The sequence below is a fragment of the Chanodichthys erythropterus genome, chromosome 3 (genome assembly GCF_024489055.1).
Source record: "Chanodichthys erythropterus isolate Z2021 chromosome 3, ASM2448905v1, whole genome shotgun sequence".
Taxonomy (NCBI): Eukaryota; Metazoa; Chordata; class Actinopteri; order Cypriniformes; family Xenocyprididae; genus Chanodichthys; species Chanodichthys erythropterus.
The window spans coordinates 47,983,461-47,998,883 of record NC_090223.1 but is presented as its reverse complement, the minus strand read 5'-3'; the positions used below and the strand labels follow the sequence as shown (position 1 = coordinate 47,998,883).

The following is a 15,423-nucleotide window of genomic DNA, read 5'->3' as shown; positions in this document are numbered from 1 at the left end:
ATGAGTTAACTTAACTTAAAATTTCAAGGCAAGTTGCTGTACAGCTTTTTTTTTTTTTTTGAGTTCTCAACTTTTGTGCCAAGAAGTCATATGTCTCTAAACCTATATTGTTTTGTTCAGCTGATAAAGCTTTTATAGTTAAAAAATAATTTGTATAGTATAGTTTTTATAGTTAGATTAAATGTAAACTTGTAATGTTTACTTAATCTGCCTTGATGTATGTGTTTTATTGAAAAAGTTTTTTTTTTCTAGTTAACATGTTAGCATTCACCCCTCGCTTTTGAAAAAAGTGGCATATCTGAGCTAAAACAGATACAGTTCATGAAGCCTTTGCACTAAAAGCATAAATATGTTCTCATTTGAAAGCAGACACTTGGCAGTTTATTGAAAAGTCAAATCTAGAAATGCACTACAGCTAAAGCCACATGCCTGACCATGTTGTATTTTCAAATTTGAAGATCTAAAGTCTAAATGTTTTTCAAAACCATGTCATGTGATTATATTTTGAGAAGACTGTAAAATGCTAACTGATATTTATTGCCATTTTCTACGCAAGTGTATTGTCTCTATTGTTTTGTCGCAAACTGCTCCAAACTGCCCGTTCAGTTTCAGTCTTCCTTGCACACATTCACACCTCTCCGGCCTGGTTATGACTCTGATTCTTCTTTTGTCTCTATTATAATTACTGACGACTTCCTGTTTCTTTGATCAAACTCTCACTTCACCTTCTTTGGAACTGTATCAAATGCCCTTCTTGAAAAAAGAAACATTACAGTGAGATTTACTATTCATAATTATTTATAAATTGTTACAAATTCACTCTTAAATTACTGATAAAAGTAGTATAATGTATAATGCATTTTGGTAATAATGTAATAAATATTACTCCTCTATATAAATTTGATGTAAACATATGAGAATCTGTCAATATTTCTCCAAATGTGCACATTTTTGAACTAAAAGCCCTGAGAGAGATTGTTTTGTCAAGCATTTTCATGACGACCGTACAGTAGTTTTTTTTTCTGAATGGATGCTGCTGATGCTCATTCATATTAAAGGTGTTGACTCTTTTTCATTTTTATAATTTCTGACACAAATTAAGACATAACTGTCACCTATATGTTTTTCAGAATAAAACAGAGGTCAAATACTGAAGCTTGAGTTTTAGATCTTTTTAATTTTTACAATCATTTACACTAAAACTAATATAAACAAAGAGTGCTTCAGTGCGTTGGCATCCAGATGAAGCTTAAGAGGGTAACATTAAAACAAGGTTATGAAATGAATCTATAACTGCAGGCTTGAAGTTTTGTTTAACTTAATAGAAACCAATAGCAAAAGCACCTGTTTTCATATGGAAATAAAAAGATGAACAATATCAAACATCGCAACTACTTCTTAACTATAAAATAAATACAACATTCATTTTAAACAATACCAAAACAAAACGACTCAAAGTCCAAGGTAAGGAGAAGGCTGCACACTACAGAAAGAGAAGAGAACACTGCACACTACAGGTCTGAAACATCTTTGAAAACCTCTTCCAACACAATAGCAAAGTTTGCGATGTTAGACAATGTGCTAGGGACATCATCTTCATTTACAATAAGAATCCAAAATTTCATCTTTCTGGCCTGTCTGTCATCAAGTGTCCTAAAGAAACAAAGTATACATCAATATCACCTTACATTAACCCATCAAATTAACATTTCTTAAAGGAATAGATCAATCTTTTTTGCTATAATACTAAAGATTATTTATAGCATGCCTACCATCCAATAAATTGCAATAAGCTTTGTGCTTTAATTTTTTCACATGCAACACAGTCTGCAATGATGTTGTCACATCACAAATTTTAAACAATAAGTATCATTTTGGTGCACATTAAAGGTGCCCTAGAATTTAAAATTGAATTTACCTTGGCACAGTTAAATAACAAGAGTTCAGTACATGGAAATTATATACAGTGAGTCTCAAACTCCATTGTTTCCTCCTTATGTAAATCTCATTTGTTTAAAAGACCTCCAAAGAACAGGCGAGTCTCAACATAACTACTGTTATGTAACAGTCGGGATCATTAATATGTACGCCCCCAATATTTGCATATGTCAGCTCATGTTCAAGGCATTACACAAGCCAGTATTAACGTCTGGATCTGTGCACAGCTGAATCATCAGACTAGGTAAGCAAGCAAAAAGAAAAATGGCAGATGGAGCAATAATAACTGACATGATCCATGATATCATGATATTTTTAGTGATATTTGTAAATTGTCTTTCTAAATGTTTCGTTAGCGTGTTGCTAATGTACTGTTAAATGTGGTTAAAGTTACCATCGTTTCTTACTGTATTCACGGAGACGAGCCGTCGCTATTTTCATTATTAAACACTTGCAGTCTGTATAATTCATAAACACAACTTCATTCTTTATAAATCTCTCCAACAGTGTGTAATCTTAGCCCATTAGCCATGGAGCACTATCAAACTCATTCAGAATCAAATGTAAACATTCAAATAAATACTATACTCACATAATTCGAAACATGCATACAGCATGCATGACGAACATTTTGTAAAGATCCATTTGAGGGTTATATTAGCTGTGTGAACTTTGTTTATGCACTGTTTTATAGTCGAGAGCTCGGGGGTGGGGAGCGCAAGGATTTAAAGGGGCCGCAGCCTGAATCGGTGCATATTTAATGATGCCCCAAAATAGGCAGTTAAAAAAATTTATAAACAATCTATGGGGTATTTTGAGCTGAAACTTCAGACACATTCAGGGGACACCTTAGACTTATATTACATCTTGTGAAAAAACATTCTTGGGCACCTTTAATGTGGCACAACAGATGGCTGTAGCCGTTTCAGTTCAATCAACATGTGAACAGATCATCTCTTCCTCTTTACTACTAGTTATAGCACATTCATGTTAACATATAGTATAACTTATGAAATGTATCATCTCTCATGTAATCAAGTTTCAATTATGTAAAAAGTTTATAACGTTTTAACCATTTGAGAACAACCTCCCAATTTCACTAAATCAATTTTGAATTGGACCAACCAACCATAAAAAATAAATAAATAAATATATATATATAAAAAATTAATTTGGTGTCATGAAGATTTGCATCCCCATTAGTCACTCATGGTTATGCGGCAAGATGTTTTCAAGGCTTTATTCAGCAGAATAAGTCAAGCAGTGCAGATGAATCTTCACGGAGAAACAAGGGCAGACATTTCTAGGACTGTCTGCTTTTCTGAGTCTAAAAAATGGGTACCAAATGAAAAGACATGATTAATGGGTTTGAAATGTAGTGTTCTTTCCTAAGTTCTGCTTCCTAAAAACAGTATAGGTCTTCATCGTCCTTCAAATGAAATACCAAAGGGCTCTGATAAATCTATATTTTAGAGGTAACTTTGTCGTATGACTGTCATTAACAGTTTACCTGCTGATCAAGCTTAAAAGAATCTTCCATCTCTTGTCAATAAATAAATAAATAATGCTTTTCTTGCTCTGAAGAACCTGTGTTGTCAGGTGTGCTGGTGAAGTTGCTGCATATCAAGATAAAAAGGTTTTGGGCTGTAACATTGTTTAACAGGCTTAACATGCCTCACAACAGGTGCTGTGTCTAATGTATTTCTATAGGTTTATATCATAGTTCATTTTAAATACTAAGTAATATTGTAGCTAATTTAATAATTTGGTTACATGCTGTAATCAACATTCTGCTATTGTTTATATTATGTTTGAATCATTTAAAAAAATAACTGCAGTATCTAGGTTTACTTTAAATGATGACGTTTGCAGTCTTGTGTCTTTCTGTCAACTAGTCTGGAAGCACGTGTGATAGCCTAGCCAGCTTAGAAGGACATTAAATTTGTGCAGATTTAACACTGCACATGCGTTTGATCTCTAAAACATGAAATGTATTGATTAAAGCCTTGTAAGCATCTGTTAAAACCTAAGCTAAAGAGTCGACATTAGGAATGTCAAATAACCAGTACATATAGTTGTACATTTACATTAGTTTAAAATAAGTTTAAACAAAAGTACAGTTAGTATAAAATAACAAGTGTCAATTTCAAGCTTGTTTAGTGACTCTGACTTACTGAATGAATACCTTGTGTTCAATTTGACACATTGTTCTCAATATACAACAAACTTTACAAACATTAACATATAACTGCAGAATAAACATTTTACTTATTTTGAATATCAGTTTGCAGACTTGTTAACAGTTAAGGCTCTGGTATACTTCAGACGAACTTCTTTTTCGTTCTTCGTTTAGGTGTAAAAAGAAGTTCGAAATGCGTGACCACGATATACTGTAAACGAACATCTGACACCGCCCACCCTGCTGAGATCGACATTGAATAAATATGGGCCGTGCACTTTCTTCTCAGGAACAAAATAAACACAACAAAAATGAGAAAACAGTAAGCATTTATTATAAAAGCATAAGAAAAGCGTCTAATCATAACAACATGGGAATGTTGGCACGAGCTCTGCAAATTAGCACTCCAGTCACGTCACGTCTTCATAAAGCACTTTATTCAATGGATTGCTTAAAATCAAGCAGCTTTACAGTATTAAACATGAAAAACAGTGTTAGTGCTTCATTTTTTTACAAGCACAACTTCATTTTGTACTATAAAGCAGCTATCTAGTGTGTTCATGTTTTCACCCGCGGAGCTCTTACCTCAACAAAATCTACAGATGAAATGAGTCAGACGCGCCCATGCGAGTGAAGGCGGAGCCTCAGCGCACACCTCCTGTTAAGTTATTGTCAATGACCAATGGTAGTACGAAGGTGTTTTGGTGCTGGAACAAACTTTTCCTGAAAGTTCGCTTTGGCAAGCCGTTTCGAACTTCCAAAAAGAACACAAAACGAACTTCGTTTTGGCCTGATTTTTTTCGAAATGACATCACATCAATTCTTTCTTCGATTTCGTTTGAAGTATACCGGGGCCTTTAAGGAATAATTTTGAGCTTGTTTCCTGACTAATTGAATTGCTTAAGGCTCTATGCATGTCATAACCAATGCTCTAGAATTATGTTGATATAAGCTTTTAAACAAAACTTCTTTATAAATGGTTTAAAAAATTAATTTCTGTAATGTTGAGAAGAAATCCTCCAACTTCAAAACCAACCTGTATCTTTGTCAACGTGCATTTTCAAATCTAATCGACAATTCAAAATAAGTTGATCCAATGATTTTTATTTTCACTTGTCAACTTTTCAGTTTTTATTGTCCAGTTAACTAACAGATAATTCCAACTTTTTGCAAGTTGAATAGGGTAGTTGCAGACTATATTCAAAGTCTTCTGAAGTTTTACAATAGGGTAACACTTTACAATGAATGAAGTCTCATTAGTTCATTTTAGCTAATTCATTGGATAATGTGAACAGCTACCATGAAATGAAAATTACAGCATTTAATTTAATAAAAACGCAAATGTTTGTTTGTTCACAGTGCATTAATGTTAACAAATTCAACTTTTGATTTTAAAAATGTTAGTAAATGTTGAAATGTACATGACATCAGATTAATAAATGCTGTGGAAGTAATGTTCATTCTTAGTTCATGTTTACTAATGTAGTTAACTAATGTTCACGAAAGAAACTGATGAATGGATTGAATTAAATTGCAACTTTCTGAAATGACATGTCATTTGCACTTGTGCATGTTTAAACATCAAGGTTTGACTTCAGTGAGATAAACAGCCCTTTAGTTCTCATGGGTGTCTTGTTTGAATATGTGAACGAGTTGCAATGAGTTGCGAATGAGATATGAGTGCTGTTGGGTTTTTTTTTTGTTAATGATTTTTAAAGTGAATAATGACTTTATGGCTTCAGGCATAATAATGTAATACAGCACGAGTCATATGAATGACTTATCTATGTTCCATGAAAGACAGCGTCATTCAGACGTGAGGACAAACATATTTAGAAACACATGAGGAACAGCGATGACACAGTTTTCATTTTGGGTGAACTAACCCTTTAATAAACCATCATGGCTGAAACTGCGCCACACTAGACTCAACACGAAGAACCCTGATGCATAATAAACGTTCAAAATTTCCACACTAAACTTGAAGCCCTCTATATCAAAGTTTGTGAGTCATGCACCAGTATGGAATTGTTCTGCCTCGGAGAAAACACACAAAAAAATCCTACTACTAGAATCAACATCCTCTCGCATTAAGCGAGTGGTATCCAAGAAGTATTTGTGTTTTATGGAGGTGTATCCCTGTGTTGTCCTCTAATTCATCCTCCCATGGGTCCACTAACTCACCGTTTCCGTCTACTCCTTGTAAACCCTCCCATCTGAGCTTCAGAGTCTCGCACATTCGTGTAGTTTGGCACGGAGGGCAGTTCCTGCGCGCCGGTTGGGCAGCCCCAGTGTGGCTTGTTTTTTTGTGCCGGTGCAGTCTAGACATGTGTGAATGTGTGCGGCTTGTTGAGAGGCAGCAGATAAGGCGGCCCTCGATGTAGTGGGGGGAGGCAAGCAGAAGATCGGTCTGAAAAGAATGAGTGGGGGAGGGTGAAATGGAGGGAGAGGAAGGGGGTGGGGAGCTAAAGGTGTGTGTGTGTGCTGAGGAGAGAGAAAAAGGCAGGCAGGAAGAGAGAGAGAGAGAGGGAGGGAGGGTGGAGAGTGCTCGTGCTATTGATGGGGAAAGAAGGGAGGGGTTAGAGAATGAGCAAGCGCTGGAGAGAGCCGAGGGAGGGGTGTGTGGGTAGAGCCTCTTCTCAATGAGGAAGCGCCAGAGCCATTTTCACTGTTGAGTAAGAACACGCTGCTCTCGGCGAACGAGTGAGAGAAAGAAAGTGCGCATTCTGGGTTTTACTTCGCTCGTTCTTCCTCTCCCCCGCTTTCTGGCGCCCCGCTGGAGGTGGTTTGTGTGAGGTGAGGCCTCGGGTGGACACACAATGGGGCGAAGTGCCTGTGGCAACTGGGCCGTTGTGCTGCTGACTGGGGGAGGGTGTAGAGAGCCGACCGGCGCACAGAGCTAACAGATCCAGCCGGCCTCAGGCCTCTGCGCCTCTCTCCCTCGCCAGCGAGACTCCGATTAGAGGCTTCTCAGGAACCACGAAACCTTTCTCTCAGGACTATGGTGGACTAACTATGGATTAACATGTATTTGGCGCAGTGGATTTTAGGACACATACAACGGAACTGGAGATTTGAGAGCGAGAAGTTGCTGTGTTTTGGGATCGAGTGACGAACTTTTCTTGCCTTTAGTTCCCTTTCTGTTTTGCTTTTGCTTTTGGTCCGAGAGGAACTCATAAATGGATTACAAAATGCATTCCAAGTCCAATGATTTGCTGGATTTTCAGACGCTGGATGCCCTTTTGGAAAAAATTGCACATTGCTCTGTCCCTGTTAAAAGGTAAAACTGATAAGCTTTTTGTGAATTTGCTTTTCTGAACATTACACAACTAATCACCAGTGCTGTTTGCTAGTTCTGTATCTCTTTTTGTAGCTTGCTAGCTTGTACTTTACTCCTGATGAAGTTGGTTAGTATTTTCAGATTTTGTGGTAGTCTTTTGGTTTGAGTTACTCGTTTTTGGAACATTTTATAGTCGTCACGTTGTAATATTTTTTTGAATATTGTCCTTTACTGTGAGTTTTCCCCAGAATGGCCTCAAAATAGTGTTTTAAAGGGTGGCATTGTTGGTAAGAAAGCTAAAAGCCCCGAATAGGCAGCCTCCCGGAGGGAGAGAGGGGGTGTGTGAGTAAGCAGGGGGAGGGGGTGGGATTTTCAGAGGAAGAAGGGGGTGGTGTATTTGTTGTGGCAGAAGGAGAGGGTTCAGCCGGCTATGATTTAGCAACTTTAGTGAATGCACATCTTAGATTTATTGCAAATAAGCATATGTAAATGATTGTCATTATTTGGCTCTTTTAATTTCACTGCTGATATTTCAGACTGAAACATACCTGGGAAAAAAAAGTTTGTAGATGTTTCCCAATGCTGAAAATGACTTTTTAGTGGGCAACATTCACAAGGTCTGCGTTTAATATAGAGCCACTTGTCTCTTAGGAAGTTTGTCCTTGTTTATTTAATCTATTTCTGTGCTGTTCTTAGAATGGTCTGTTTAAGTTCCTAACGTCCTTTGCTCGTTTCACCTGATAAAGTGCTTCAGGTGTACTTAAAGCAACTCAACTTGCTTTATATTCTTTAAATAGACAATCCTGCTCGAGTTTGCTGTACTAATGTTGCATTTTAGTGACTAAATGCTCCCATGAAACTGCTGAATATTCTGAATATTCATCTACTAAACCTCTTAGCATAACAAACGGCCTTGACACTTGTGAATGTATGTCAAATGCGAGCTGAATGTTCCCACCCTGAAGTTTGAGTCAGGAGAGGCATGTGGAACAGTTGCAGTCGGAGAGCTTCTGCGGTGGAAAAAAGTTCTCCAGTCACATTGCGCACATGCCTACCGTGTGCTGCGCTGCCAGTGCGCTCCTGGCTCCATTCTCCAATAGACATTTGTTAGACCCTGTTCGGAGTCGTTTTAGGTCACTGATCAAAGCGCTAGAACAAACACAGCACGGCACAGCAAATGTTCAAGCAAGGAAAAAACACCTCTTGTTTTGTTTGTCAGAGTTGCCCATGGAGTCCCTGCTGATGTTTGTACAGATTAGTTCCCTCCACGTCGAGAGCAGTTTGTAACACACAAACACAACAAGTGAACAAGTTTCTTTCTGCTGGCAGTTGAAGCTGAGATGTAGGGAAGAAAAGCTCCCAGGAGTGCCGGTGAGACAAAAGTGTGAAAGAGGAGAGGGAAGATGGATGAGGGAGGTGGGACTCTTGGCCTGAGCAACTGACTCGGTGCAGTTTCATTTATTATTTATGCATATGCTTTCAAGCAAATAAACCTGCTGCCCCGGTCCTGTACCTAGACCTCCACTGGGAGCCTGGAGCTTTCTGTCCTGAGAAACTCCCAGTATCAGCATAAATGATTAATTGTTTACTTTCGGTAGGGATGCAGCCATTTTGTTTGCTGTCGGTTTTTACACCCTCGCTTTCATGTGTCACGGTTGGGCTTGGCTTGCCTGTAGAACCAGATTTCCTGGTGTGTGCGCTCAGGTTCTCAGTAACCAGAGCTACTTCCTCCCTCTCACACATTCCATAGTGGTATTTAATGAACTGTGTCCAGTTCAGAGGTCAACTTTTATTCCACAGGTTGTTTGGGGCAGGAAGTTTAACGCCCCAGGACAGACAGTGCTGCAGTTATTAGGTGTGTTTAGCTTGAAGCGGCGCTGTGCAGTACCGTGTCATCGAAGTACCGCGAGAGCGATTAGAGAGTAGGTGGCTCTGTATGCTTTCGAATCGTCGCTCTCATGGTGCTTTGATGTCATACAACGACCTACCCTTCTTGGTCAAACGCACCTTGTCACTCCTTGGTGGTCATGGTTTATCAAGTTCACATTCTTATTAGTACTGTAACCAACCTGATTTCTGTGCTGTTTCATGTCTGTAAAGCACAGTGGCACCTGTTGCACTTGTTTAATGGATTGAAGTTTGGCAGAAAAATTGTCGGTGTTCACTTACACTTAGTAGTAAATGATGTTGGGCAGAGCCTAGGAGCAATGAAGAATTTCACAACACTGTGCACTTTTTAAATTGACAGTTTGCAAATTGCTGCTAAGTTGTCCAAAGGAAAAACATTGTAAGTTTATATTAGCATATTCATTGCTTTTATTATTTGGCGTGAATTTTGACCAAGCCTGAGCTGGAAACATTTTCACGACAAATTCAGGCTTTTGATAATGGTGGTCTTTACAGACCAGGCACTTCTTGTGGAGTTCTAATGGCAGTTTCAAAAGCCACTGAACACACAGTTTGCTTAAATATTACCAAGTTAAATTATTGCTATGATAGTTTCTCGTGACTAAAGTTGTAAAATCAAATTAAACTATCAGACAAAACGAAACTGACAATTGTCACAAACAAATAATTGTTCATCAATTTTCGTACTGAAAATTATTCTAAAATTACGAAGAAACAACAAACATGCAGAAGTCCCACTCTGTGGCCTTCTAAACGTGTTAATTTTTTTATTTTATTTTTTTTTTAATACCTGGAAATTTCTTCTTAAATATTTCACGGTAAAAAGAGTAAAATGTACACTTATACACAGATGAATAAACGTGTGGAAACCCTTAAGAAGATGGTTTGGACGTGTTTTATGCAGACTGCTATCCTGCATGCTGTCCAGCAAATGAGATATATCTGTCTGTCACTAGAATATGAGACAGTAATCTGAGACAGTAAGCGCATCCCATTCGCATTATACGTTTTCATCAACTTTTCATCACCTTTGCAGGTTATAAAGTTTATTAGCTATATGGGCGCTCTGTTTTTCTTGTTGAATACATTTGGACAAAATATCATGAATACTCAAGTCTTTAACATCAGAACAAGGTTAAGAAGGAATTCATGTGCGTACTCGCGTATTATAGGTGAAAAGGTAATAGGTGGAAATTTTTCATGAGAAGTTCTCCTGTGCGTTTAAGCATGAATAAATCGTGCTATTAATAGTGAATGAAACCCAATGCCATTTAATCTCATGTAATGCATTGTCCATGCTCCGCTATCAGTGTGCAAGATATTCATTTTTTTTAAATGTATTTATTTTATTTTATTTTAGGTCATTTATTACTGTTCAAGTGGCATTGCAAAGAGACACAGATTAAATTTAACAACCTGTACCAGCCAAAATGTTTGGAATGGGGAAAATAAAAAGAATGTATAGCTTTCCCAATGCATATTGAATGAAATTTGATTAGCTGTTAAGTGATATAAAAGGCATTTGTAAGATTTGCATTTCCCTTTTCAACATCATAATCCCAATGCTAGGCTGTCACATTGCAACCTTCAGCCTCCTTGTTACTCGTGAGGCCATTCAGTTATAAGCTTTGACATTTCAATGGATTTGCCCAGCTGTCAAAATGCAATCATACCATGGAAAAATCAAGCTTTTAGCGAAGTAGAAAAAACTTAAGTCCATATTTCACACTGTTGAAGTGGTCATGGATTTAAATACATTGCATTGTTTATCCACAACATTTGAGGTATGCACCTGGTATTAAGATGTCATCACATCACATCACATGGACGACTCTAAATACAGGTGGAAACTGGGTGTAAATCATTTTGAGCTTGTCCACTTTCGACCACTTCCGGTGGTAGTCGAAAATGCATTCAACCGAATTGCCTTCGTAGTGTAAATGCTCATGGGTTGAATGTGTTTGAACAGCTAAAGATGCCTACTCTCCGCCTACTGACCTAATGCATAAAAATTATGGGAAACCCTAGCCAGATGGGATTTAAGACCCAAGTTTGGTTTGAAGACGAAAAACTTACCAAGCACAATGTTCTCTCGTCATTCCTGATTTCTAACATGCACTCACAGTGTTTGGCGTGGTATTGCGGCTGTCAGACCAGAAACAAAAGCTGCTGCTCTTTGTATATTTTTCCGTCGTCTCTGGGCACGTTCACATGTAAATTGCGTGAGCTTATTTTGACACATACATTTACTGTCCCCTCGAACAAATCAGGACAGAAGTAGTTAAAAAAGAGAACAAAAGAGACCAGGTGTTAACGGGAATGTCTCTCTCGTCTATTTGTTATCCGATTGACCAATACACATCTTAATACCAGGTGTAAACAGTGCCTTAGTGACCCTACTGACACGATGACAGTTTCCATCCCAGTCTGTGTGGTGGGGTATCATGTCAGTCTAGACCAGCATTTCTCAACCTTTTTCTTGCCTCGGCACAGTTTTGATGAGTGAAAAATCCCACGGCACACCACTATGCACTAAAACAACAAAATTGCACAAACATGCATTGCTTCAAATGGCATATTAAAACTGGATAATATATTAATAGTAGTACTCGCACTTAATGTAAAAATTTGAGCTTAAGTCAGGTGGGAACACAACAAGGTCCTATATAGGTAGCTATATGTTGTTGTTTATGATTAAACAAATTTACATATTGTCGCTGTTGGGTGGAAACCTTGTGTTTTCTAAATAATTAAACACTGTGTCATCAAAGTTGGTATTGTGACTATATATGTCAAACATGTGTGTGTGTCATTATAATATTAACATTTTATGAAAATCAGATGGAGTTATGAGGTTGACCAGCGAATGGGATATATGGAATAGCTGCATCCGAGACAGTAAGCACGTCACATTCACATTATACGTTTTCAACTTTACAGGTTATAAAGGTTTTTAGCTATATTGGCGCTTAGTTTTTCTTGTTGTTAAATATGTTTGGACAAAATAACATGATTTAATAGATGAAGCGAGATATTTAAAAGGGTAGCATATTGGCTACAACTGACTCTTCTTGAATGACTCTTATGTGGTCAGCATGACTCTTAAGATGTCAGAGGAGCTTGATTATTTACTACTGATCAGATTTTGCCCAACATTTTCCCAGATACTGTTTTGCTCATTGCAGTTTATGCCAAAGATTTGTTCCTGATTTTAGTTCTCAGAATCTGACTCATGGTCACTATGTCTATTGTGATGGGGCAAGTTTTTCCTGGGTTATCTGTAAATCTTTTTCATAAATGTCCTATGTGATGTTTAATCCTGTCTGAATCAAACACGTCTGTTTTTATCATACAACCTATGGGTATATTCTATAGCAAGTTGTTGGTTTTTTGTTTTGTTTTTTTTTACACAAAGCTTCTAAGTATGCCAGAGCAAGAGCACACTCATCAACGCGCTTCGTTCAGGATACGGTTTCCTAATTCAGGGGCTGCACCCTTTGAAGGCCACATACATCATCGAGGCAGTCTCATTTAAGATAAATAAGCATTAGATTGCAGCATAAGAAAGAAATTACAGTATTTTACACCTCACAGTGAATATCAGTCAATTTTATTACGGTTACTTTTCTTAAATATGACATCCTTAATGACGTATGCAGCCTTCAAATGTGACCTCCGTAGGATGCAGACTCCGAAATGAGATGCAGCTCCTGTCACCAAAGGAATGTGTTTTTGGTTGTGAGGGAAAGATTACCTTTTTCAGCTTTCCAAAGAACCCAGCGTCAAGGGAACAGAGGATGAAGTTTGTTTTCCCGGGGTAGCAACGGAGTTGTGCACGTATGTTTGTTCCCGGGATTTCGGTGACGAATACTTTGTAAACAAGTCCCAGTTCGGCGCTGGATTTGCAGATCGCGGGTGGTGAGTAAAACTGCATCAGATGTCTGTGTTTTGTTGGCAATCGGCACGCAAGTGCATCAAATGTAAACAGCACGAACGTTTTTGTTTCCTTTTTATTTATAATGATCTCTACGCAAAAGCTGCACGTGCTCGTAACTCTTCAGCTTTGCCCATGGCACTGACGGCAGGCACGCCTCCAGGGGCTCAGCTTTTTTCAGAAAGACTTGGCTTAGCGTGTCTATCTTTTATAAATATGAAACAAGACTTTTCAGAGATATGAAGGATGCACTAGTACTCTATATGTAATCAAGATTAACACGAGATTGGCAGAAACTGTGTGTGATACCCCCGGTGGACCGTTTATGTGTAACATTTTAACTATTTTTATTTTTATGTTATCAGTACATTAAATCTGAAATGCACGTATACTAGTATTTTCCATCAGCTGTGTCTGTACAGTTTGTCAGCTGCTTGGTTTCTATTTCAAACATGGATGAAGAGAGACTGCAAGGCAGGTTTATTTATATAGCACATTTCATATATAATGGTAATTCAAAGTGCTTTATGTAGAACATGGATTTAAAGTAATCATAAAACAATCACAACATATGTTAGATATGATAAGATATAAAATATCATGCATAAGATATAAAAATAACAACTGTATTTAACTAAAGGCTAAAATATTATTCCTGACTACCTAAATCACTAAATTCACAATGTGTAACATAAAAAGCATGTTGTCAGGTGAAACATCAGAACTCAAGATATGTGTTTTACACTGTGCAGTGCATTACGAGAGAGTAAACGGTGAAATCCGGCACCTGATTGTCACGTTGCACTGCGTTTCCGTGTTTAGTGTTCGGCAATCTTGTTGTGTCTGGCCTGGCTGGGGCACTTTGTAATGAATATAAGTAAAGGGTTAATTCAGCCAAAAAGGAAAATTTTATCATTTATTACTCACCCTCATGTCGTTCCAAACCCCTAAGACTTTTGTTCATCTTTGGAATTCAAATTAAGATCTTTTTGATAATCTTTCTGTCCCTCCATAGACGGCTACGCAACTGAAACTTTGACGCTTCAAGAAGAGATCCTAAAACAAATCCATATGAATTGAGGCTTTTTTTCACATATAAACATTCATCAATGCACACATCAGTTGTGGTAAACAGAAGCTCAAGCATGTTCGCTTGACGTACAAGAACCAATGAGGTTCATTCTTGTGCGTTACGCAGCAAGTTTGAGCTTCAGGAAGAGGTTTGTTCTCACGAGTCAAGCAGGTTTGGTTGAGTTTGTTCGCTGATCAATGTTTATATGTGAATAAAAGCCTACATTTAATGTGGTGTTCATCATCTAAAGTGATCGAGTCTCTTCAGAAAAACTGGACTAAACTGCTTAATTCATATGGATTAGTTTAACGATCTCTTTATGAACTTTTTGAAGCATCAAATGTGGTAGTTGCGTAGCTGTCTATGGAGGGACAGAAAGCTATCCGATTTCATCAAAAAGATCTTCATTTGTGTTCCAAAGATGAATAGAATTATTGCGGGTTTGGAACGACATTAGGGTGAGTAAATGATGACAGAATTTTGATTTTTGGGTAAACTAACCCTTTTCTGAGGCAGCAATTACTTGAACTGGCGTTGTCAAATGTTTATGCCACAGTTCATCAAGACCTAGTCTGTATAAACTAGTTTTAAGCAGTCTAAGATGAGTTTTTGTTTGTGTGTGTACATAATGTGAGACACAATAAGTTTTTGATGTAAATTCCTTTTATTGTAATAATGATTCTTAATTTCAATATCATCAAAGTCAACAATTATGTTTTCATATTTAGTTTAGTTCTTTAGTTTCACTTTGTAATCAATGTCAGTGTAATTTTAAAATTATTTTGAAAACATTCATGGTGTTTTTAGGCTGTTGGAAAGTCCCGTGAATGTTTTTTTTTTTTCTATAGTGGTCTTTAGAGTTCTTCTTTGACTACCACCTGATTTATTTTTTTTATCAAAAGCCTGAATTGTTCATGTCACTCACAGTGATGTTTTGTATCTGTTCAATATTACGACAAAATAGTTCAATAGTTTTAGCTAGCACTTGTATCGACTTTTGTAATATTAGCAAATAGTCTAATCTATGTTGTTTGGTATTGTGCTGTATTGCATTTGAGAAATCCTCATTGTTTTGCCCAGATTTGCAAATTCATTTTAGCTCTGTAAAAACA

General features: G+C 37.4%; 1 protein-coding gene across 10 annotated transcripts in view; it reads left to right on the top strand.

Annotated features, from left to right (window-relative positions):
- The window catches only part of brd4 (bromodomain containing 4), a 60,177-nt gene that overhangs the window by 18,895 nt on the left and 25,859 nt on the right, over positions 1–15,423 (top strand). For 4 of the 10 annotated variants that reach the window (XM_067382590.1, XM_067382595.1, XM_067382591.1 and 1 more), the window contains exon 1: positions 6,734–7,397. The exons of 3 other annotated variants lie outside the window; for them this stretch is intronic. In XM_067382590.1, coding sequence (XP_067238691.1) covers positions 7,297–7,397 — 101 coding nt within the window. In that variant the 5' untranslated portion in view covers positions 6,734–7,296. Of the gene's footprint in view, positions 1–6,733; positions 7,398–10,970; positions 13,224–15,423 lie in introns of those variants that run through there. 3 more of the 10 variants (XM_067382596.1, XM_067382594.1, XM_067382598.1) reach the window with 2 other exon arrangements.